Source organism: Amblyomma americanum, chromosome 10, assembly GCF_052857255.1.
Source record: "Amblyomma americanum isolate KBUSLIRL-KWMA chromosome 10, ASM5285725v1, whole genome shotgun sequence".
NCBI lineage: Eukaryota > Metazoa > Arthropoda > Arachnida > Ixodida > Ixodidae > Amblyomma > Amblyomma americanum.
This window is the reverse complement of record NC_135506.1, coordinates 132203240-132227915: the sequence shown is the minus strand read 5'-3', so window position 1 is coordinate 132227915 and position 24676 is coordinate 132203240. Positions and strand designations below refer to the sequence as shown.

The window sequence follows — 24676 nt, the reverse complement described above, 5'->3', positions numbered from 1 at the left end:
GGAGACTTACCCTCAAGATACTCTTGCAGGCGCTGTAGGTCAGGATCAGATTGCTGCTGTCGTGCGAAGTCGCTGGAACTTAGCAGTCCAAGGAAAGCGTCGTCGTCATCGTCTTTTGGCGGCGCGTCGACAGGGGCTCGTGACAGGCAGTCAGCGTCAGAGTGCTTTCGCCCAGACTTGTAGACCACCGTGACGTCGAATTCTTGGAGGCGCAAGCTCCATCGAGCGAGACGGCCAGAGGGGTCCTTCAAGTTAGCCAGCCAGCACAATGCATGGTGGTCGCTCACAACATTGAACGGGCGTCCATAGAAGTAGGGACGGAACATCGATGTAGCCCAGACGATCGCAAGGCACTCCTTTTCAGTGGTCGAATAGTTCGCTTCTGCTTTCAACAATGAACGACTTGCATATGCTATTACTTTTTCGACTCCTTCGTTTTTCTGGACGAGCACGGCGCCTAGACCAAAGCTGCTTGCGTCGGTATGGATTTGTGTCTCGGCGTTTTCGTCAAAGTGCCCTAGCACCGGTGGAGACTGCAGAAGACGCTGAAGTTCGTTGAAGGCTTCCGCTTGTGCCGAATTCCATGTGAATGGTACGTCTGCCTTGGAGAGCTTGGTCAGAGGTTCCGCGACGCGCGAAAAATTCCTCACAAAGCGTCTGTAATAAGCACACAATCCCAGAAATCTGCGCACCGCCTTCGTGTCATGAGGCTGCGGGAAATTGGCAATGGCGGCTGTATTCTGCGGGTCGGGGCGCACGCCGTCCTTGCTGATGATGTGGCCGAGAAAAAATAGTTCGTGGTAGGCAAACCGGCACTTTTCAGGCTTCAGGGTAAGTCCGGATAACTTGATTGCGTCGAGTACTGCCTTTAGCCTCCGGAGGTGTTCCTCGAAGCTCGCTGCGAAGACTACAACGTCGTCTAGATAGACGAGACAGGTTTGCCACTTGAGGCCTGCCAACACTGTGTCCATTACCCTTTGGAAAGTTGCGGGTGCGGAGCAAAGCCCAAATGGCATGACTTTCAACTCGTACAGTCCGTCCGGTGTGATGAAGGCGGTCTTTTCCCGGTCTCTTTCGTCGACTTCAATCTACCAATATCCACTCTTGAGATCCATCGACGAGAAATACTTGGCGTGGCAGAGCCTGTCCAGAGTGTCGTCGATCCTCGAGAGGGGGTAGACGTCTTTTTTCGTAATCTTGTTCAGTCGCCGATAATCGACGCAGAATCGAAAAGCACCGTCTTTCTTTCGCACTAGAACGACCGGTGCCGCCCATAGGCTCTTCGAAGGTTGGATGACGTCGTCGCTAAGCATTTCCTCTACTTAGTCCCGGATGGCCTGTCGTTCTCGCGGCGCCACACTGTAAGGGCTTTGGCGGAGAGGTCTGGTGTGTTCGTCGGTTATAATTCGATGTTTGGCTATCGTCGTTAGTCGCACCTTTGATGACGAGGCGAAACATTCGCTGTAACTTTGAAGAAGGGTGATTTTCTCTTGTCGGTCCCGGGGTAATGCTGGGTTGATGGCGAACGTGGGAGCATGGTCTTGCTTTAGGCTGTCATTTGCAGCTTCTTTGGAGATGATGAAGGCGTCCAGTAAATCAGTTGCTTCGTCCAAGAACGCAATTGTAGTGCCTCTGTTGAGGTGTCGGTATTCTTCGCTGAAGTTCGTGACCAGTACTTCGGCTTTTCCATGCCGCAAATGAGCGGTGCCTCTTGCGACGCCAAGTCGTCTGTCTAAGAGCAACTGCGTGTTTCCCTCGATGATGCCTTCTGCGTCTTCGAAATTTCTTGCACAGACGGGAACGATGACGCTGGACCGGGGTGGGATGGTTAGTTCTTCATCGAGAACACTGAGGGCCTTTGACTGCTCTGGGGTCGTTTTTGGAGGTAAAGCTTCGTCCGTCGAAAGCGTGATGGACTTGAGGTCGATGACTGCGCGGTGCTGTGTCAAGAAGTCCATCCCCAGAATGACGTCACGGGAACATTTCTGAAGTACGACGAATACTGTCGGATATGTGTGTCCGTTGACAGTCAGTCTCGCAGTGCACCTTCCTGATGGCGTGATGAGGTGTCCGCCTGCTGTGCGTATCTGCGGGCCATCCCAAGTCGTCGTCACTTTCTTGATCCGGTCGGCGAAGGAACCACTCAGCACGGAATAGTCAGCTCCCGTGTCGATTAGAGCAGTAACGTTTCGGCCGTCGACAGTCACCTCTAGATCGGAAGTCCTTGCTCTTGCGTTGCACGTAACTTTCGGCGTCGGGTCACGGCTTGGTCGGTGATTGCGACTGCGGCTGCAGGGGCTTGTCGATGTCGGTGGCCTGGGGGTCTCTAAGTTGCGTCGTGTCGTCGTCGGTGCGGCGTCGCCGTGAGTTCTCGTCGTTGGAGGGTCTTCGTTTTTTTTGCCGGGAAGCAACCTCACCTCCTAAGGTTGCTGTTTTCAGTTTCCCCTACGGGGGCCGGGGGACCTTCCTCGCACAGCCGCTGCGTAGCTGTGGCAGGGCGACGTGAAGCGCGAGGCTCGCGGCGAGGGTGAGCGGGAAAATCGGCTCGACACGTATTCGTCGCGGCGCAGGTAGTCGTCGATTTCTTGTGGATGTTGGCCGAAGCGTGGTCGTGGTGCGTCAACGGCGAATCCGCGAAGACCGATGTGTCGGAACGGGCAGTGACGCAGGACGTGACCGGCTTCACCGCAGTGGAAGCACAGCGGACGGTTGTCACGGGTTCTCCAGGTGTCGCATTTCCTTGGGCCCGAACGTTGTTCGTAGGTCGGGTGGGCGGGGCCCGGAGGGCGGCGGTCCAGCACTGCTGGCTCACGTCGAATAGGGCTTGGGGTGGCACGTCGAGGCGCGGGCTTGCGTACTGCAGCGACGTAACTCATGGCTGGAGCTTGAAGTTCAGTCGTCGCAGAAGGGGAGCCAAGCGCATGCCGCACTTCTTCACGGACGACTTCCGTCAGGCTCGCTACTTGAGGTTGTGAAGATGATGGCAGCAGCCGGCGTAGTTCTTCGCGGGCGATTTCACGGATGATCTCCCGCAAGTCGCTGGTTGTAGTCGTCGTGTCCGGAAAGCTGGAGCAGACCTGCGGTGGTCGGTTGTACTGCCTTGTGCGGGCGTCCAGGGTCTTCTCAATCGTTGACGCTTCTTCGGCGAATTCGGCGACAGTCTTGGGCGGATTTTGTACGAGGCCAGCGAAAAGAGACTCCTTTACGCCCCGCATTAGATATCCGGTTTTCTTCTCCTCCGTCATATTCGGGTCAGCTCGGCGGAAAAGACGCTGCATTTCTTCGACGTACAGCCGCGGTCAAAAATACGCGGCCCACGGCTCCGGCGCAAGGAGCGGCTGCGGGGCCGCACCGCGGCGCTGCTACCTGCGTCGGGCGCTCAGTGCGAGGGTGTAGAGAGTGACGACAAAGCTTCGCCCTCACTCTTCCCTGAGCACGCCACACGGCTGATGAATGTTAAGTGCAGCGTTCAACCGTTTCGCGGCTGGCGGTCCGTACGAAAGAGAGCTCTGCAATGCGTGCTGCGTGTGACTTTCATCGCCAACTCGGATATCTCGTATTCCCTATGCACAGACTGGCTACGGCAGGCGCGCGTTCTGCAGTTCGACTAAGCGCGTCTGCCTGCGACGCGTCCGAGTTCAGTTCGCATTCCATACTTCAGTTCAGTTCGCATTCCATTCCATACGCGTTCGTGTACGCCGCACTCCAGCGCCCGGTGCTTGGTCGGGTTAACTCTAATTAGTAGCTGGAGCTCGCTCCTTTAAAATTGTTAATTCAAAGCTAGAAAAAATCTAAGCACGTTCCTGCTGCAACGCAATTACGAGTAACACACCACCAGAAACAAAACAGGCCTTCACAGAGTTCACAGACCGGGGTCCTGACGCGACAATAACTTGTTCTGCGCTATTTCTTGAGCACCGTAATGCCCTTGCACGAAGGCTCACCACGCATGGGCGCGCGGGACATACGAGAGCGAAGCAGAATCGAGGCGGCAACGGCGAACCGCGCGCACTCCCCTTCAGCAGAACGCCGCACTTGACAATTACCAGTCGTGTTGCGTTCCCAGGAGAGAGTGAGGGCGAAGCTTTGTCGTCACTCTGTGCACCCTCGCAGCCAGCGACCGACGTAGCCCGACGGAGGTAGCAGCGCCGCGGTGCGGCCCCGCAGCCGCTCCTTGCACCGGAGCCGTGGGCCGCGTATTTTTGACCGCGGCTGTACATGCTGACAGTTTCGTTTGGGTGCTGCATCCGTGAGTCCAGCAGAATCTGCGCCTTTTCCTTCCGGAGAATGTTGGTAAACGCCTTCACGACTTCAGACTTGAATAATTTCCAGGTCTTCAAGGTAGTCTCGTGGTTTTCGTACCACGTTCTTGCAGGACCGTCAAGGGAAAAGAAAACATAGCGGAGCTTCATGTCATCTTCCCACCTGTTAAATGTAGCCACGCGCTCAAAGTTGTCTATCCAATCTTCCGGGTCGTCGCCAGGGTAGCCGTGGAAGGTTGGAGGCACCCGTGGCTGGTGGAGCATGACAGGGGTGGACGTCGCTGGCTCGGTCATGGTGGGCGCTGGAGCTTGTTGTCGTTGTCGAGTAGGATCCGGTAGTAATCCGTGCTGAGCTTGCAGGCCTTGAAGACGGCGGCTGTGTCGTACCTCGGGATCTTCTTGGCTCTCGTTCTCTACGGTGGATCTTCCAGGTTGGGTTGGGTGCATTACCCAGCACCTCCACCAGATGTCACGAGGTGGTGACGGGAACTCCGCCGGGGTCACGTAGCACCGACTGGGGTCCGGTCTTGAGGAAGGCACAGAGCAGCTCGTAAGAGAATACTTTAATAGGCTGGCTTACGCCCACTAAGAACAGCTCTGAAAACTCAGCGGCGGCGATAGCAGCGAACGTGCTCGGCGGTCGTCGACTAACATAATGCCCGCCGCTCTTAGCCGTGCTCGATTTTAAAGGCGGCAAGGAAAGTTCCAGAACATAGTAGGCACACTTTCGCGAGGCTAGGAAAAATCGAGATAACTCTGGTCGCGTCTCGCGTCCCAGAAAATTGATAATGCGGCGTGCCTGCCGCGATAAGAAGATCAGACAAAAAGCAAGCTTCGCGGCAATATTTTTTTCATGCGCACTGCTTCTGTAGCTTTCTGTAGCTTTCTGTATGCAATGCAGTGTAGGCTGTCTCATTGTCTTCGTGTATGCGGTGAACGATTTCAAGATGCTTACTTAAAAATCGTCTTGGTTGCAGTAATGGAATGCCCACAAGTTTTGAAACGATTGCCTAAAACCTCTGAACAGCACGGGAAAAAAAACGCTGAGAAGTCCCGAGAGCTCGCACCCGAGTTTTTTTAAGCCTGAATTATGTATCGAAATTGTTCGTGGAATAAATTAAAGTATGCAGAAACGTATTTAATAGATAAAAAACATGAAATGGTGTTCTTCATTGCCGTAATTATCTGTGAAATTGCATGGCAGCACGGTCCTGTTGCTGATCAACTATTATGTGTGTACTTCAGTGCATGGACATTCGCGAAGTGAGCCACAGCTCAAGACGTGATTTCAGTTACAGTCTACTTACTCTCTAGAAGAGTAGAACCGACTCAAGAGAAGTAGAATTAGGATACGAAGTTTTCCGGGTTTGGCTATGGCTGCAAGGATGAGTTGGTGCCAAATAAGGCAGCTGTGGAAATGAAAATGATAGGTTTTACGCTGAGAGACAGGAAGAGAGCACAGCAAGTCAGGGTAAAGAACGAGCTTGAATTAAAGAGAAGAAATGTGCTTGGACAGGGCATGCAATGCGAAGACAAGACAGCCGATGCTCGTTAAGAGTACCGGACTGCATTCCAAGATAAGGAAACATAAGAGGGGCGGCAGAAATTTGTGTTGGTGGATGAAATTAACAAGTTTGTGGGCATAAGGTGGTGGCCGCGGCTGGCGCAGTACAGAGTGAATACGTGAGGTATGGGCAAGGCCTATGTTCCAGCCGCGGAGTAGTCAGGATTACGATGATGATATTGATGACAGTGACGATGATGAAGGCAAGAGATTTTGATGTGACCTCACGCCGGAGAGGGTGAGAACTAAGTTCCTTTAGATAATGCGTTATGTTAGCTTTCTGCGTGCTCAGCTTGTCGTCATGCTTCAAATCATGCTGTTGGCAACGAAATATTAAGCAGTGAGAGGTGACGATGGCGAGCGGCACTCCGGAAGACTAGGTTGCGCTAGTCGCCATCGCCAAAGAGTTGGCGGAAGCCACTGGAGTCTTAGACTGAGGACCCCACCCACAATCCCCTCCGGTCTTCTTCTTGCAAAGATATGTTTGTTCTCTCCCTCTATCTACAAAAATCAAACTGCGGTGGTGTGCTTCCCGCTCGCACTGCAGCAACTTTGTTCCGGCCAACGCAATTCCCTGAAGAGCGCTTGCACATGTGCAGTAATGAGATTCCCGCTCGCACTGCAACTTTGTTCCGGCCAACGCAATTCCCTGAAGAGCGCTTGCACATGTGCAGTAATGAGATAGGCTGTCCTACACTCTGTTTGATATGATGCGCTGCGCTGACACGTGCCCAACGTGATTGGCTCTTATGCTTTTGCGTGAGGTAGCTAGGCAATCAGCTTTTATATAGTTCGTTGTCTGCGAACTAAAGCAGTCCTGCGTTTGCCATCAGCCCGACTATGTCGCTCTGTCACTCGTCACAACAGTGGCGACTAGAGGTGCATCTCCGCGGCACTAGGGGCGGCTACGGCTACGGTGCGTCAGCAGTCATGCCCATGGCTGCGAACTTCGACTCTAAGTTTCGACGAAAATCAAGTAGGATATTTATTTCACTCGCCTGAAAGCCTTCTTTGAAGCGAATGATGTTAAGACAGAGGAGATGAAAAGGGCCTTAGTTTCTGCACTATCAACGATGACGACAGGTGTGCATGCCGGATACTGCGCTTCCCGAAAAGTAAATCAACTGAGCTACAAGGATGCTGTCACGTTCCTTAATACCCAGTAGCCCCAAAGTGTAACGAGATTGCCGAAAGTTTCAAGTTCTTTACACGAAACGAGGCTGCCAGTGAATCTGTCCGAGAATATGTTATTTAACTCCGCAAACTTGGTGGTGAGTGTAACTTCGGCACCAGCCTTGGACGCATGTTGCGTGATCGCATCGTTTTTAGCATCCGAGATTATGCTGTGAAACAGACGCTGCTCGCAAAAACTGCGGTCACAGTTGCCAACATGGTAAAAGAATGCAGCGCGAAAAAACAAGGACGAACAAGCCCAAACAGCCGCTTTAGTTCAACAGTTGCCAAAGCCGAAACTATAGCTATGGCCGCAGAGGCAGCCGCACGGGAAATGAGCACCATGATGCAGCCTGATAACGAAGCAGCGGTGTCCAGTTTTTGTGGCCAGTCACGCCGCTATCAAAACAGCACCAAAACTAAATGTCAAAGATGTGCAGACTGCGCACGCTCCGGAAACCGCTATCATTAGGCAAAGCAATGTCCGTATAAAAGAGAAGAGTGCTTTCGTTGTGGAAAGACTGGCCATTTTGCAATAGAATGCCGCTTAAAGTCGTGTGTTCAGACCAGTCGCAGGCATGATGCCGATGCTTACGCCATTTAGTCCGTCAGCGCGGCACCTGAAATGAAGCGAGACGATATTACAACAGTTTTCGCTCTGCTAGAAGTACAGGAAATGTCCAAACGGCTGCAGTCGTTGCGCAGGGCGATTCCCTGGGGCGGTGATTCCCTCACTATGATCATTCACACGGGATCACAGTTTTGTATCATTCCTCAGGAGGTGTATCTCAAGCATCACCTAAGCTGGCCCCGTTTATCAAAATGCACTCAGAAGCTCAGCTGCTACCTAGGTAAACTGCCCATTCTTGGTGAAGTGCGCCTCCAAACACATTTCGCGGGGAAGACTATTCCTGCTACCATCATTGTAATGGGCTGCCCAGGCCCTAGCCTTTGCGGAAGGGATTTAATGCAAGTGTTCTCGCTTTGCAAGCTTGTTTTCTCGCTACAGTGCCACCATCTCCAGCCGCTCCAGTCAGCCTCTTGACCGACGTTTACCTTTTTCAAGCAGGGCTTGGAAGCATCAAGGTGCTGGCTGTGAAATTCTACCTACGAGAAAACGTGCAGTCTAAGTTCCACAAAGCACGCCCAATACCGTACGCGCTTTCGTCACAAAGTGGAAAGAGATTAGGTTTATGGTTTGGTATATGGGGGTTTAACGTCCCAAAGCGACTCAGACTATGAGGGACGCAGTAGTGAAGGTCTCCGGAAATTTCGACCACCTGGGGTTCTTTAACGTGCACTGACATCGCACAGCAAAAGTGGAAAGAGAGCTGGACCGTTTAGTGACCGTACTTGGAAGACGCATTGATAGCGGACCACGAAGGTGGTAACCAATCGGTGCTCAGATATGTTCTTGGCAGGTTACGAGGCAGTGGTGTCAAGCTGGGACAGATAAATGTCAGTTCCGTAAAGACTCAATCGTTTGCAACTTTCATCGCATCGGCAAAGACTGTCTGCACCAGCTTGAAAAAAACCTAGCTGCGATAAGAGGTCTACCGCGTCCTTCGAATGTAAGCGAACCGCGATCGTTTTTGCGTCTTCTGTCGTATTACAGCGGGTTCCCACCACACATGTCCATACTGTTGGTACCGTTGTATCGACTGCTTCATAAAGAACAAATGGCAGGGGGACACGAAACACGAAAATTCATATCGACAGGCTAAACAGACTCTTCTGAGCTCGCCTGTGCTGACATATTTCTACCCCGACCAACCAGTGCGATTGGAATGTCATGCGTCACCGTCTGGTTTAGGTGCTGTTATCTCGCACCGCATGGGGTGAACGGATAAGGGCATTGCTTTTCGTTCACGCACGTTAACATCCGCCGCAAAGAAAAGCACTAAAAGCTCGAGAAGGAAGCTCTGGCGCTGGTGTTTGAAGTAACAGTTTCGAGACTACCTGCTAACTGTTGCGAAACTGCCACCAACCACTAATGGGACCGCTGCGGGAAGATAGACCTGTGCCCCCAATAGCGTCGACCCGTATACAGAGGTGGGCTCTGTTCCTAAGCCAATATTGGTGCCGCATTCTGTATAGGTCCGCGAAGCAAAACGCCAACGCAGAGGCACTCAGCCGCTTGCCCGTGCCTACTCCAAATTCCGGCCACACGGGCACCTTACCAGAAGGCGCACTCGCATTATAGCACCTTGACTAGTCCTTCCTACCTGTATGAACGAGCGCAGACGAAAACCTCAGTATTGTCCAGCATTTTGTAGTAAAAGGGTGGCCTGAACGTCTTTTGCTGTGACACGCTCATCTTCAACCTTATTTATGCAGAAGACTAGATGTGTCGAGCTGAGCTGGCCTGCTCTACTGGCGTTATTGGATGATCGTGCCCGCCAATGCGCGACACCCCATTCTCGCTCAGCTGCATCAGTCTCATCAAAGCGCATTGGTGATGCAAAGACTAGCTTGGAGGCCATTCTGGTGACCTGGGTTGCACAGTGAGATCGAAAGACTTGCACGATATTGCCTCCCATGTATACAACCGCAACCAATGCCACATCGCGAGGTCCCTATCGGTTGGCCGGAAACAGGAAGAAAACGGTCACGGCTTCACATCAATTATGCTGGACCGATCGACGGACGCATGTTGCTGATAGTTGTCGACTGGCACCAAAATGGATCGAGGCACTTCCGGTCCGGTCGTCAACCACTGAAGTCAGAATTTCACGGCTTCGGGAACTGTTCGCACGGTTTGGCTAGCCACAAACAGTCGTGTCAGATAACGAGCCTCAGTTTTCAGGTCAAGAGTTTGCAGATTTCATGACTTACAGCAAGATAACGCACCTACGCAGCGCGCCGTACCGCCCACTGCAGTCTAATGGCCTGGCGGAGGGCGCTGTTTGCACCATAAAGGACGGCTTTCTTAAACACGCTGCGGTGAGCGATCTCGAGAAGAAACTAGCGCGTGATGCTAGGCTACCGACGTACCCCATCACCGTGCAGCAAGTCCCCGTCAGAAATGCTGCAGAACTACCCAGTACGTTTGCGCTTGGATGCATATTTGCCATCTCTCCCTCCGAGTTCTTCGCAGCCTTCCAGATTCCAGTGCGTGGATCGCGTGTGGTGCGCAACTTTGCCCAGGAGAGGCGTTGGTGTCCAGGCGTCGTCAAAGAAATCAAGGGTTCTCCGCTGGTCCCGGTTGATACTTCAGATGGGCCAGCCCGGCGTCAGTTGGACCAATTTCGCCGCCAGGTGCCTACGTCACCCTAAGGCGGAAGCGCCCGACACAGTCGAGCCTAGCCCGGACAACAGCGAACAAGCATCGCCACGAGGTGATCGCCTCAGCCCGGGAAGTTCGTGACCTAACGGCGCCGTTCCATACCCTTCGACATCGCCTCCAGCCGAACCAGTGCAATGTCCAAATAACACCGCCGGTTTTGTGGTGGTCCATCCGACAACGGAAGCCCGTTCAAAGACTGCAGCTATAAAAGAAAAGGAACAATGATATGGTTCGCTGGGCTGACACGTGCCCAACGTGATTGGCTCTTTTGTGTGATGTCGCCAGGCAAGCAGCCTGTATATGTATAGTTCGTTGTCTGCGAAATAAAGCAGTCCTGCGCTTGCCCTCGGCTCGGCTCTGTCGCTCGCTAGCAAACATTTTCGGCCGCTTTTTTTCTTCAGATATGGACTCCGTAATATTACGCAGGTCAAGATGTCAAGCAATATGTAAAACGCAGAACACAGGTACAAGTTTTTTTCATTTCAAATGTATTCATCATGGTATTAAACGGCTTTTGTTTCGCGCCAAGTGTGCAAGTGACTGAGCTTACAATTCCTTGAAAAATAATCAAGCCGAATGACACGCCCCTGCTAAATTTTGATATTAACTGGCGAAGTTTGTTTTTAACACATAACTTGATTATTGATGTGTCGAATATGAAGGATCACCCTCACGACATCAAAAAGAGAACGAGGATGGCTTTACTGGTTGCTGTCTGCTACACACAATGCAATTTTGTACCATCGTTATTGAATTTTTTCTAGCGTGTAGCACATTTCCTTAATGTCGCAGTGCCGTATATGTTTAAACATTTTTATGTTAAGCATGATGTCAGTTGTGATGGACTTCTGGCTTTGTAGGCAGCATTGCATTACATGATGAATTAATGATTATTTCAGGCATGACAAGGCACAAAAAAAGTACACATCTGTCTAAGAGCCTGACAGAAAGGCACGTATGCCTGACGAGTGTCAGTCGCTCAATGCACACAACACCTCAGCATAGGGTGAGAAAAAAAATGAATCGATTACATGCACTGAAGAGCAGAAAAAAACGGTAAAAATAATACAGGGTTTGACACAGAGCGGCATTCGGGGGTATATATATATATATATATATATATATATATATATATATATATATATATATATATATATATATATATATATATATATATATATAAATATATATATATATATATATATATATAGTGCAGGCATTCAAAGCAAGCGCAGGTAATTTCAGAAGTCCAATTCATCCTACAGTGAAAACAAGTATGCGCTCAACATTTTTCTGAAGACTGCTAACGGCGATGATTGATTTACTAAGGTCGCAATGGCAGGTTGGCGATTTAAAAAATCTGGTATACCAAATGATTGCTGTTGTATACCGTAATTAGTTCGTATTTTATGTTTGTTGTGTACCTTGTGTTATATTCGCTTTCGTTCAGGGAGTATTTTCGAAGAAATTCTCATTCATTAAGCCTGATTGCGTGCAATATTGTAATTAATTTTTTCCGGTAAATGAGTTCTGTCATTGTTAATACATTGTACTTCTTGAAGAGCGAAGCAGAATGTCTCGTGAAGGGTGCGTTCTCAATAATGCGTATTATGCGTTTCTGCAAAACAAAACAACTTATCTATATAGGTTTTCTTCGGCGTTCCCTAAACGGATAAGCAGCATTGGAGGCGTGAATGCACTAGATAATAATATAGCTTTTTCTTTAAATGTGGAGGTATTAGATTTCCTTGTATATTTGTAATACTGATGGATCTCGCAATACTGGTTATTAGGTTGATATGATTTGACCAGTTCAAAAGTTCTTTAAATACATCTCCAAGAAAACTATGAAATGAGCAGCGCTGAATGGCTTCATCATTGTGCTTTAATACTATGGTGTCATTCATATGCCTATCATGAGCCCGAAAAATAATATATTTCGTTTTCTTAGTGTTTAATTCTAATTTGTTTATTCTAAGCCACTCATAAACTTTCCTCAGCCCGATATTAACCTCTCGTTGAACTGCGCATAAGTTTTCACCAGAAAAAAAACGTTAGTGTCATCGGCATATACGATTATGTCTGTAGTAAGAGGCACGTTAATGTTATCAGTGCTGTAGAAAAAGAAAAGAAGCGGACCAAGTATAGACCATTGTGGTACACCTAATTTCATTTCTCCTAGTACGGATTTTCCGGAGCCCTCCGCTACGGCGCCTCTTCCTTTCTTCTTTCACTCCCTCCTTTATCCCTTCCCTTACGGCGCGGTTCAGGTGTCCAGCGATGTCTGAGACAGATACAGCGCCATTTCCTTTCCTCAACAACCAATTATAATAATATTTATAGTACTTATTGCAAACTAAGTATTTCTGTGTACTGTAGTCTGTTAGTTAAATAACTTTGAACTATGTTAAGAGCAGTTTCCCTTATCTAATACTTATTTAACTTTTGAAATAAGATATCATGGCTGATGCAGTCAAACGCATTTTTAAAGTTAGGAAATATTCCGATTGTATACAGTTTATTCTTATAGTTAGTTACTATTTTTTCTTTAATGTGTAGCAGCGTTTTTTCGTACACTATTGCTTCCGAAACCCATATTGTTTTTCTGATATAATATTATGTACAGGGCAGAAATTCAGCATACGCTCATTAATTACTTATATAACTAACTTTGAAAAAATTGGTTGGATTGAAATTGGTCTGTAGTTGTGTCATTCATGTCACCCCCTTTAAATATTACCGATACCTTTGCAATTTTTAATTCATCAGGGAAAATACCTGTTGACAATATGAGATTGAAGATATCTGACAGTGGTTTGCTAATTTACAACACGGCTGTGTTTATAGGCTCTCCTGTAATACCATCATCACCACAAGCTGCTAAGTTCTTTAATTTTAACAACTGACTACCTGTCTCCGCGTCATTCGTAGGTGAGAGAAATAAAGACCTGGTTATACTAGTCGAAATAAAAGTTCTAAAAGTAAGGTGGCAAGTGTCCAAAGCGCTTGATGATCCGCTTTTTAGAAAATGTTGATTAAACTTATTCGCGAGTGAATGTCCTGTGTATATTGTTCCGTTAACACTTATCTCAGAAACAGTACTTTCTTCAATGTTAATTTAATTCATTCCAGACTTTTTTTGGGTCATTAAGTATAATAGTGAATTTATTCTAATAATACCTTTCGCGTGCTTAATTTATATGTCGGCCACGTCTATTTCTTACTTTTCTGAATTTTATTAAGTGCTCTGGTTGCCTTGTCTTAATAATAGTGCCACCGCAACTGGCACCCCAAACTATAATTCCAAACATCTGCTGTCGCGAAAGTGATATGCAATAACTTAATGCATTACCCTTGTCAAACACGATATGTTTATTGGTCCGATGTGACGTGACAGGGATACTTGTAAGACGAATGGGTGAAAGTGTAGGGTTCCTTATAAGTCTTTCTTCTGTCTAAGTGGGTTTGTCTAAACAGCAACATTCCTTTGGGTAGCAAGCCATGTGTGGTCATGTAGTATCGGCGCGCCTGGGCATAGTTGCAGACAAGGGGAAATGGGAGTTTGGTTTAAGGAGCAGCAGACATTATCTCGCTACGCGTAGCAACTTAGAATAGACGCGTCTTTGGCTATTATATTTTTAATGCTATCTCACTTGAGATTTACGTGAAGGAACTAGGCGGGTCCGCTTTACCGCGCTTTAGTTCGGAGCCACCATTATGCCATGTTTGACTCCTAACATTTTGACGTACACTCACGTAGGAGCCTCTGTGATCTATGCTCAGTTAACTGACATTAATCCAGTTGAGTGCACAAGTTCTGCTAACATGTTGGTAACATTTGCTTTGAATTCACCAGGGGCCGTTGAAAATATTAGGCTTCAGCACTTACTCGCTACTGCCATTATTCCTCTCAATTTTCTCTGACGGCAGTGGCTGCAGAGTTAATTTCCAGCGGTTTCATTCAATATTATTAGGAATATCATTCACTAAAAACCTATTGAATTGCCAGTTACTTTCTACCCGCAGTCTTCCTTGCAAACGCCTCGCGCATTGGGAACCGGCTGGGGATGGTAACAATTCAGCGGCAAAGAGACTGGATCGTGTCCTCGGGATGCTTACGTTTCTTATTCTGACTCCGTTCGAAACCATTCTTTCAACTTTCAAGATGTGCCCGAGTTCCGGAAACCGGGATTGGGATAACTACCGCTATAACAACGACCTGCATGTGTCATTGACATACAACCCAAAAGAAAAGCAGACGCTGACATTCGACAGTGAACGGGCACTGCGGGCCAAGGTAAGCGTTGACTTTTTTTTGTTCCGATTGCGAAGGCATTATATTTGCAGGAGCCGTCCAATCCGCACTAATAAAAAAACTACTGCACGTTCGTTTTGGTCTTCCTCCATGCTCACGGATTTGTGGCAAACACAGCAAGCTGACATATTTTAACAGCGAAAATACGTGCAGCTGCGCTGTCTGTATTTATTCCAACTATCCACTCAAAACATTCATACAGCAGCAAATGATATGTCGTGCGCTCGGTCGGCACCTCTCCACTTTCAGTTACGAACGGGGTCTTACTCTTATCTGCTTCGCTGCACCTGAATACATCTGCTACGGTAAGTTGGTCAGTGACAATGTCATATTGTTTCCAGCCAGCCTCAGCTCACTACACCTCCAAGATACTGCGACAGCGCGCATTGGCCATAGAGCGAAACCCTCTTCAATGAAACCATCATGAATCTCCGGGCACTACCTATAGGCCATGAACATGCGATTACGGTGAGGTCAAGGCAATGAGCGCTACTATTAGTTATGCATAAAATCAGAATACAAGTGCGTTCGCCTCCATTCGCTGTTGTCCCTGCAGGACTTTCGCTTCCGCCAGTTGGTCTTCTTACGAGCATCGAAGTCTTGCGTGCCCACTTAGCAACTGATTAGAAGGCGCAGATGATACTAAACACTCTCGCTTTTATATAAGTGGCAAGCTTATTCTTGTGGTATATTTAAAATTTCAGAAAGAGCTTAATTTCAATGCGCCACAGAATGTGTTTTGTAATCTTGAGCGAAAGAATCTCCCCCAATGCGCTGCGTCAATTTAAATGCCGTCTGTAGCTGTCAGTGCGATGCAGTTTACTATCACTTCAAAAACATGGTCATCCTAGAGAGCTTAAGTCCTTTGTGCTTTCTCATCCGCATGATCTTGGTTCTAAACAATGGCATATTCTGCTTGGTTCCTGATAGAAAGCTTTTTTGAATTCGCACCCATACAGACATGCGAAACCGTCTTTCACAGCTTCGAAACGACGCATAACTACTTTCTATAACCGAGGCGCCATCCTAGCATTAAGAAAAAATGTTTGGCACGAGAAATACGAGGCGCTGTATCGTTACGCTCACGCAAAGCTGAAAAGTCAAATATGAAACAGGACCTATTCTTAAAGTAGTCTGATGCATAAGAAATAAATGAGTTGCTGCGAATAGTTGGGTACTTCAGTATGATTTAATGCTGTAAATCTAGGAAAGCAACCAGGCGATAACAAAGATCATTACCCATATCCAGTTTTCGTGCGACCAGACGCTTTCCGCGCTTTTCTTCATAGAATTCAGCCATGGCTGTTTGAGACACTGCCTTGGTGCATGAGAGTACTGGCAGAAAATGTCTGTTCCGCTTGCGCCTACGATTCACTGACGGTGCTAATTTTTTCTTATCCGTAGCTTCTCATAAAGCTCCTTGACTACACTGAGATAAAGAAATTGTATCTGAAAATACTTCAAGAGTGTCGAATTCATCTTTTCACTTATAGCAGAGAGGATATTATAGGACTAGATTTTCAAACCACCAGCTCTTTAGCGTGGTTCATCTAGTTCTCGAAACACTCTCTTGCACAGCTGAATGTGCGCTTCTCTTCGAATATTGTTGTAGCGAACTTTTTTTCCTAACTTCTCACGTTTTGCAGGTCTGCGAGACCAAGGAGAATGCGCTGACGGTTACGTACGGGCTCGCAGCGTACAACATCGACTATGACACCTACTCGAGAGCGTGCCCCGAGCTGACAATCACTGGCCCCTACGAGCGGGTCAAGCTGCTGGGCAGACTGCACGCATTCTTGCTCGCGCACTACAAAATAGCAGCGCAGAAGAGCGCTTGTACAGTGCTCACCTAATACTCGTCATTGTGGCCGATGTTCCGGAAGATAATTTTTAACGTTCACCACTTAGCAGTAAAACTTTGTGCGCTCAGTGTGCTCGCTGCGTCTTATTTCGCCTCAGTTATAACTTCGGACGTTGCGTGACGAGTCCATAGAGTTAAGTGCACCATGATAATTTGAAGTAGGTATGGTGACGTCGCGTGATGTCAGCTTAAGGCCGTTGATTATTACTGTCGCCATCGTTTACTGTTAGCATGGGCGCCATAAAAGTAACCTCAGTTTTTTTAAGGACAGATTACAAGGAAAAAAGCACTCTATTTTGTCATTGCAGACCCAAACAGAACTAAAGCACGTGAACTAGGGCTTAATAAGTGCTTTAATTCCAGAGGAATACTGTTGTAATGTTAAGCCTGCAGGCTGTCAGTGCACCACTCCTTTCTTTCATCTTAAGTAGTGAACTCTGGCGGCCAGTGCTGTTACATGGCTTTTAAAATTGCTGTGCAGCTCGTTTCCCGGCTGAATTAAGGGGAGGGGTTTCTATACAGTTTCTTCCTTTTTGTGGAATCCTAATTCGTTCTTCAACCGCATTTGCAAAAAAAAAAAACGAAGACTGCTGCTCTTTTGAAGAAACTTCGAAGTTAGTGCCATCATCTTTGCACGTTTCTGACACCATTCCTCAGGTCCCATTGATATCCTGCTGAATTGTGGCACGTTTTCGAACCCTGCGGCAAGTTACATACGAGATCATAACAACACCGAATTCCTATTTTAAGGGTAGTGGTGGCGAGGCAGAGGTGGCGGTGCTCCTTCTCGCTCAGAGATCGCTTGGTACAGGAGCTTTGTTGCTGATCGGTCTGAAGCAACGGAAGCTAGGGGCCTTGGTTCTTGTCCTGCGCCCAGAGGTGGTTCGCGCCCTAAGAGTTCGCTAGTTAGGCGCTTGTTACTGACAATTAACCTCACGCGCCGTGAAAGAACGAAACAAACACAAGATTATCAAGCTGTACGCGAGAAAACAGTAATAGCTTCCCGGTATGCCCGTTATCACTACTTTGCTGCTGCATATATATGGGGCCTCAAGACTGGTTAACTCTCACGCCGCCTCTCTGGTGGGCTGACAGCAGACATGTGAACACAAGCTTCGTCAGCGCATCGACTACCGGCACGCAGCAACAGCGGCAGCGAAAGCGAAAAAGCCTTTCGTTGTTTGCGGGAAGGACTGGTACGTTACCAACCAAGCCTACAAACTATTTCGGCAGGACACTTACAAAAATGGATGCCAAGTTTTTTTCGAACTTGAATACAGAGACTAATTATCCTAAATGATCTCAATAGGAACTCTCTGATTATCGAGCTAGCTCGTTAAACGGTCTCTGTATTGTTTAACGAGACCTAACTAAAAGATCCAGCTTTTTTACAATAAACAGGGATTCTATAGCATTGGCGCAAGAAGATTGCATAAAGATTGAAATAATACAGCGCTTGATTTTTATTTTCACTATATGAACCCGCTCCGTTCTGAGACAAAACAAATTCTAAAGAATTAGCTTCGTGGAATTTCATAACGAGCCAAATTCTGTAGAGCATGTTTCGTGCTTTCCCTACATGAACTCGCTTATTCCTAGTTAAAACAAGTTCTACAAAATCGACTCCATCAGACTTCATAATCAATCAAATTCTATAAAGCTTGTTTCGTGCCTTTACTATATAAAATTGCTCCGTTCATAGACAAAACAGATTTTGTAGAACGCGCCTGGCAAAACTTCAGAATGAGCCAAATATTATAGACATGAAGGGAGCCATCAGTCGCCGGAACCAAGGTGCACAAGGGAGTGTTTCTATTGAGTGGATTTATTATTTGGTAACGAGGACTAACTGAGGCAGCAGTCGGCGTGCGGCAGGACAGAGCAGCCCGCCGGAGGCAGTAGCCAACACGAGGCTCGCGCCCTGGGCACCACTGATGGCGACAAAGCGCGGCAGTGCTGATTCGTCCTCATCATCTTACAATGGGGCCGGCGGGAAGGAGCAGTCAGCCCGGCGACTTAGGCGAAGAGGCGACCAGTGGGTTACAGTACGGCTTGAACCTGTTAACGTGGGCGACCTCATGTCCACGACGGCGGTGTTCCGAAGAAGGCGTAACTATTCTAAACGCGGTATTTGACGGGATACGTACGTTGAACAACTCAATAAGGTTCGTGGTGTTTATTGGAAAACTTGCTGTCGGCACGAACCCTTAGCTAAACGAGGTAGTCGGCCGGGAATCTCGGAGCAGGCTTGGCATTTTCAAGCCGGTCGTTGCGGTAGCCTTAGGTGTCGGAAGTAATTGTGCCGGCCAGATAACCGCAGTCTTCAGCCTTTAAAGCGACATCTGAGCTGGCTGTGTACTCGGAAGGATCAGCGCTGTAGGGTGAAATCGTGTCGTGGGCAGAGGATGGTTCACGGCCGTATGAGAGGAAGAAGCGGCAGAAGAGAGGAACAAAAATGTTTATTGTGTAGAATGTTTGGGTGGGCCCTCATTCCAGGAGCACAATGATTTCTTCCACACTTTTGCCCGGTTAAACAGCGAAAGCTTGCCCTCCGTATGTGTAAAGACTTTACGTATGTGAGCTGGATAGCGCCGTCTCCCATTCCTCAGTTGTTGGGTTACAGCTTTGTATTGCTGGGGTTTTGTGGCATGCGCATACGATATGGTATAAGTCAACCACTTCAACCGCAGAAGGCACAGTGCACACCGTACGAATTTGGAAGCATAAAGCTGAATTTTAGAGTATTTATGTAAGCATTAGATTGCAATTTCCTGAAAATGACCCTTTTTTCCTGTTTAGATTTTTGTGCGTTTCGGCGTGTACTTTCCTCGTTAGCCTCAAATGTTGGGGCAAATCCCTGTAGCTTAATAGTGGTTAAGAATAATTATGTTCCTGCGAATGCTAGGGGGACCCGGGGTTATAGCACGCGAGCAGCGGCGCGAGCGCCTTCGTTTCCAACACTCCGAGAATTTTCTGGACGCCATATTTCTGTGGATTTTGAGTCTTTATTCTCTTTTGTTCCGAGTATTCTGTTTGCGTGTTTACCAATCTTTCCTTTTTTATAGTTACGACATGCAGTCTGGGAGCGCATAATTAAAAACGAGACCTTCCTGGAAACCATCGCCAAAGCTATCCCCGCTTCCTCAGCCTGGGCTATTCTGTGGCATCGAATTGATGCCGCATTAAATAATTTTCCTTGCGCATCCATGCATGCTGTCGTTGTTATCCAGTTGACCGGTCCAGCCGCGTTCAGGTAAATTGCTGTTCCATCGCGCCCTTGTTGTTCTGATGGCGTTCGCCCTAGCCTTTCTTCGTTTCTTATGATATTCGTGGTACATATTTCTCGGAATCGGCTGCACCTCGATCTTTCTTCTAAGGTGATCTCCCACGTCCTCCCTGTCCGCTGTAGACAAACAGCATGGGAGCTCTAGTCCATCGAGTACGTGGAGAGAAACCTGTCATCGCTTTTTTAAGCGAAATTTATTTCCCCAGAGCATCAATGATGAGTGAAGGTGTGATGAAATATGTAGTAGTGAATAAATGAATGAAAAAAGTTAAGCTGATTTGATGAAGTCCAGTAGAGAACGATGGTACGGTCCCTGCGTCCAGGCAATGTATGAAGCAGGGTTGCTTGGTGAAAGACCTGCTACCATCAGGTGGCGGATCCTTGTAGGCTTGAGAGCTGGGCAGTCCCACAGTAAGTGATGTATGTCGGCTTCAATGTCCTCGTGTTTACATATCGGACACCCTGGCCGAGGAAACAAATCTCGGTACTGATGCCACTTCCGAGTGACGGCTGGTGTGAGGGCAACCCCGACCGGATCCTCCTAAGCGCAACCTCCTCTGCACGGGTAAGACCGCGTGGAAGGTTTACCGCACACGAAGGGATCAGAGCACGTGTGCGGCGCGGGAGGAGTTCTTTTCTTGATGAAATGAGGGTAAAGTTGTCCAAATGAAGGAGCCAAGGCAGTGATGAGTCTAGATTGGCAAGGCGAGTCGCTAAATCTGCCTGGCTTTGATAGGTCAGCAGATCCCGTGAGACCCGTTCAATACGTACTGGCTGCGGGATGCGTGCCGCGGGCCGGTGGATGTCCTGACATATCATTGGACAGCGGCTAACACGTCGTAGGAACCGGACAACTTGAAGGGCGTCAGTGTGGATGACAACGCGGGCCGCAGGGAGCATATGTATGGCGGCCACGGAGCAGAGTGCTTCTTGAACTACAACGAACTCAGCATAAAAGGACGAAGGGAGTTCCGTAAGCTTAAACTAGAAGTTTGATTCAGGGCAGGTCTGCACGGGCACCAGATTGCTGTTGTTGCTTCGCAGGCTTGTATGCTTGCGTCTACGTAGACAACAATGGATCCTTTAGGCAGGCAAGCATCTTGTTGCTCAAATTTCTGGCAAAGCAACGATGCTGAATTAGCAGATGTTGGTCGGCGATTATCGGTTGGCTTGTTGTCACTGAGCTGTACAAACTTCCATGGGGGAAGAGCTGGCGTTGGCGGCTCAAGAATGGAGTGCGACGTTGCATAAGTCATCAGTGCATGCGTGGAGTGCGATAGACTGGCCTTAAGGCTGCGCGCATCACGACGCTGCGGCACCAGCTCATCAAGCTTCGCGTTCTCTTGTAAAGCTATGACCAGGGTGATGCGTGGAAGGCACGTAATGGTCCTCATAGCCTCTCGGTTCACGGCTTGAAGGCGATCCCATTGGGCTCTTGTAAGATGTTGAAACGGCTTGATAAACATTACGTGGCTGCAGAGCTGCCGTACCAATTGCCGTGCAACGAACGAGCGAGCCTGCGCCGCCTGTTTTAGGAGCAATTCTTGTAATCAATCCCAAAGTCTGAATAGCTTGACTTTTTTGCCTGAGAAAGCCATTCAGTCGCTGATCCTGATTGGTGAATCATTGAGCTAAGGATTTTTACACTCAGACTTTCCTGTAGTGGGGTGCCTGAAAGACAAAGACAGGATGGACTGGCAGCAAGTGTCCCCAGCGGTTGACGCCCGACGTGTATGTTGTTTTATGCACGGATAGCTGAAGTCCGACGGATGATGCGTAATTAGAGGTAATATCCAAGGCAGGTTGAAGGGAAGCCTCCTGATTACGCAGATCTTGGCGTGTACTCCATACCATGATGTCATCAGAGTACTGAACTTTTATGTCACGGTTGTCATGTAAGCGCCAAACCAGCGGGATGAAAGCAAAAATAAATAAAGTTGGTGACAATACCGATTCCTGAGGCACGCCGCTGAGAGGAACAAATTACCCGACCGATTCGCCGCTGAGGCGTGTTGCAAGTTTCCTGCCTTCCAAAACTGATTCGACAAAACTACGCACTCTCAGAGGGAGATTAAGCATGTCAATGCAGCTCAAAATGGCTGCATGAGTGATGTCGTCATATGCTTTTTCAACGTCTATTGTTAAACGGTACTCATATAGCGGCTCCGGGTAGATGACAAAACTGCAGATGCCAACCCGTCCGCTGTACCAATATATGGACGAAAGCCGATTTGTGTGGGGTGATAAAAACCGTGCTGCTCTAGCCATCATGACAATCGTGTGGCTAGCATTTTCTCCGCCAGCTTGCACAGCGTAGGAGTTAAGGAGATATGTCGTAAGTTTGCAAGGTCCGTCGGAGGCTTTCCTGGTTTCGGGATGGGAATCACGACAGCGGATTTTCAGCTCTCGGGCACGATGCCATCCAGCCATACTTTGTTTATGGTGCGAAAAGGTTGAGATAGTGCAGCGCTACTCAGGTTCTTGTATACCTCGTACTGAATATTGTCCGGGCCGGGTTCCATTTCGCATCATCTATTGCAGCCAACAACTCAGGCATAGAAAACCGACAAGCAATTCCATCTGCGTCGACATCAGACGGCATTTGATATGCATGCTCTCGGATGCCTGCCATAATTAAACTATCTGCTGAAGAAGGTATAGCATCGTATTTTTGGAAAAACTTACGCGCTGCTTCTTTGGCGAAATTATCTGGCGACAAGTTAGCCGCGAAGCATGCAGTTGCTGCTGCGTCAGTCGAACGGCGACCGCGTTCCATTGTGCGGAATGTTCGCCAGAGACAGGCAATCGAGGATTTTGCACAAAGTTGTTCGCACCACGCATGCCACTGCCGTCGAGAGAGGTCGCGTTCATATTTGCGTGCTTTAGCTGTGAGATAGTGCAATCGCGTACGTGCCTGTGACGAAGTAGGGTCTCGCGTAGCAGCCAGCTCGGCTTGACGGCGTGCCGGTCGACCAACATCAGTCCACGTGGTAGTTGTAGCACTGTTGAGCGTTGTTTGTATGAGCTCAACAAGAATTAGCGAAGAATCTGAAGGGAGGTGGTCCAGACAGAAGCGACAACTGTCCCAGTTGATCAACGAATATTTGTAGCGTAAAGGTCGAAAATGTGAGGTGTGAAGACCGATTATGATAGGTTGATGGTCACTTCCCCAGCAGTCTGGCTCCATGTTCCAGGAGGGAGTACCCGGACCCGACCACCACGTCAAGTCTGGAGCATCGGAAGCACTGGGAGTTTGACGCACTGGCCGTGTTGTTGTCCCAGGATAGTTGTGCAGCACAAACTGGGCATCCGTGAAGGCGTCCTGCACACGCGTGCCACGAGGGCACGAAGTGGGGTACCCCCAATCCTGGTGAGGGGCATTAAAGTCGCCGCTGACCAAAATCGGACAACCGGGATGCTGCCGACGGGCACTTATTAACCAGCCAAGATTAATATGGGAGGAAGCGCCACCGGCGGGTCTAACGTAAAATGAAACGACTACAACGGTTCCCTTCTTAATTTTCGCAGCCACTGCCACTATCTCTTATACGACGTGCACCAGTTTTCGAGAGCAAGGCGTACATGCGGAAAACGTGAATCCACATACACCGCTGCCTTTCCCGGGGGAGCAGCAGTTTGTACACGACAGTCTATCATTGAAGGAGACATGTAGGCACTGAAGCCTGGAATCGATGGCAAGGCGTTTGTTTCTTGTAGCAACATGGCCCATACCTGGAGCTTGTGAATTCGAAGTCGGGTCTTGAGCTCTCCCACCTTCGTGGAAATGCCTCTGCAGTTCCACTGCAGCACACTAGCACGACTGGAACTTGCCATTTCTAGTTACTAGCCCAAGCGCTGTAGTGTCACGGAGGTCAGGTTGGACAACTGGTTGACCATAAACCGGAGCAAATAAGTCGCCGAGTTTTCCAGTGGCATTGCGGTAATCTGGGAAGAGGCAGCAGGAAATGACACTAGTGGGCGGCAGGAAGGCGATGTTGCCGCGCCATTGATAGATGTGGCGGATGATTCCGCTGCCCGTCTACGTCGAACGAGCAGTTCACGGTGTTGCCGGAGCTTGGTGACCTCCGCTAAAAGACGTGCGATTTGTTCGTCGACTGCGGCCATACCGTCCTACGGTAGTTCAGGCACACTGCGCTGCTTTTTTCCTGTTTTCGGAGGCGTTCTTTCGCACAGTATTCTTAGAAGGCTGCTGGGCTGAAGGATCATGCAAGGTGTGCTCAGGAAGCTCCGGCCACTCATCGTCATCCCACTGGAGAGCTGCGAACCGATTTGATGTCTGCAATGAAGTTATACTGTTATGCATTGACCAATGCTTAATCACTCGACGACGAGCCTTTTCCTTTGCCTTTTGTTTTGTCGGACAGGTTGGAGGTGTTATCTCGTGGTCGTCGGATTTACAAAGGCCGCATCGATAAGTCACTTTCCCATCCTATGTACCTTCACTGGTACCAGTGAAGGGGCAGGATTTGCGCAGATGCCCAGTACGGAAGCATTTATAGCAATATACCGCACTCGGTTTATATGGCCGAGGCCGTAAAATCCAGCCGTAATGGTACAGACGGTCTGGTAGTGTCAGAGGGGCTTGCAAGTTGACTATGCATGAGCACCCCTTTCCCATGCGTCGAGCCTGGATGACACGGTGCGTGGGACAGTATAGCTCACGCTGGAGTGCAGTCTGATCCTCAGTGATATCGACGATGTTGACGACGCAGCGCTGCAAGTGGGAGCCTTCAACTAAATACACTTGTATTGGCACTGAGATTTCGCTTGTTAGTGAATTACTTGTGAGCGTTTGCAGCCGTTCTACGGCAGTCATGGTGGGAAGCCACACTGCAGTGGTGTTGGACTTTGTCCTGGCTGTGAAGTTCCGAAAACATTTGGTTCCGAGGCACGCGTCCAAGTTAGCTT

The 24676-nt window shown here is 48.7% G+C and overlaps 1 protein-coding gene across 1 annotated transcript in view; it reads left to right on the top strand.

The window, feature by feature from the left end:
* The window catches only part of LOC144108720 (uncharacterized), a 75572-nt gene extending 59119 nt beyond the window's left edge, over window positions 1-16453 (top strand). Inside the window, exons 8-9 of the mRNA XM_077641889.1 lie at window positions 14451-14582; window positions 16247-16453. Of these exons, the coding sequence (XP_077498015.1) occupies window positions 14451-14582; window positions 16247-16453 (339 nt within the window). The remainder of the gene's footprint in view (window positions 1-14450; window positions 14583-16246) is intronic.
* Window positions 16454-24676: the final 8223 nt, after the last annotated feature.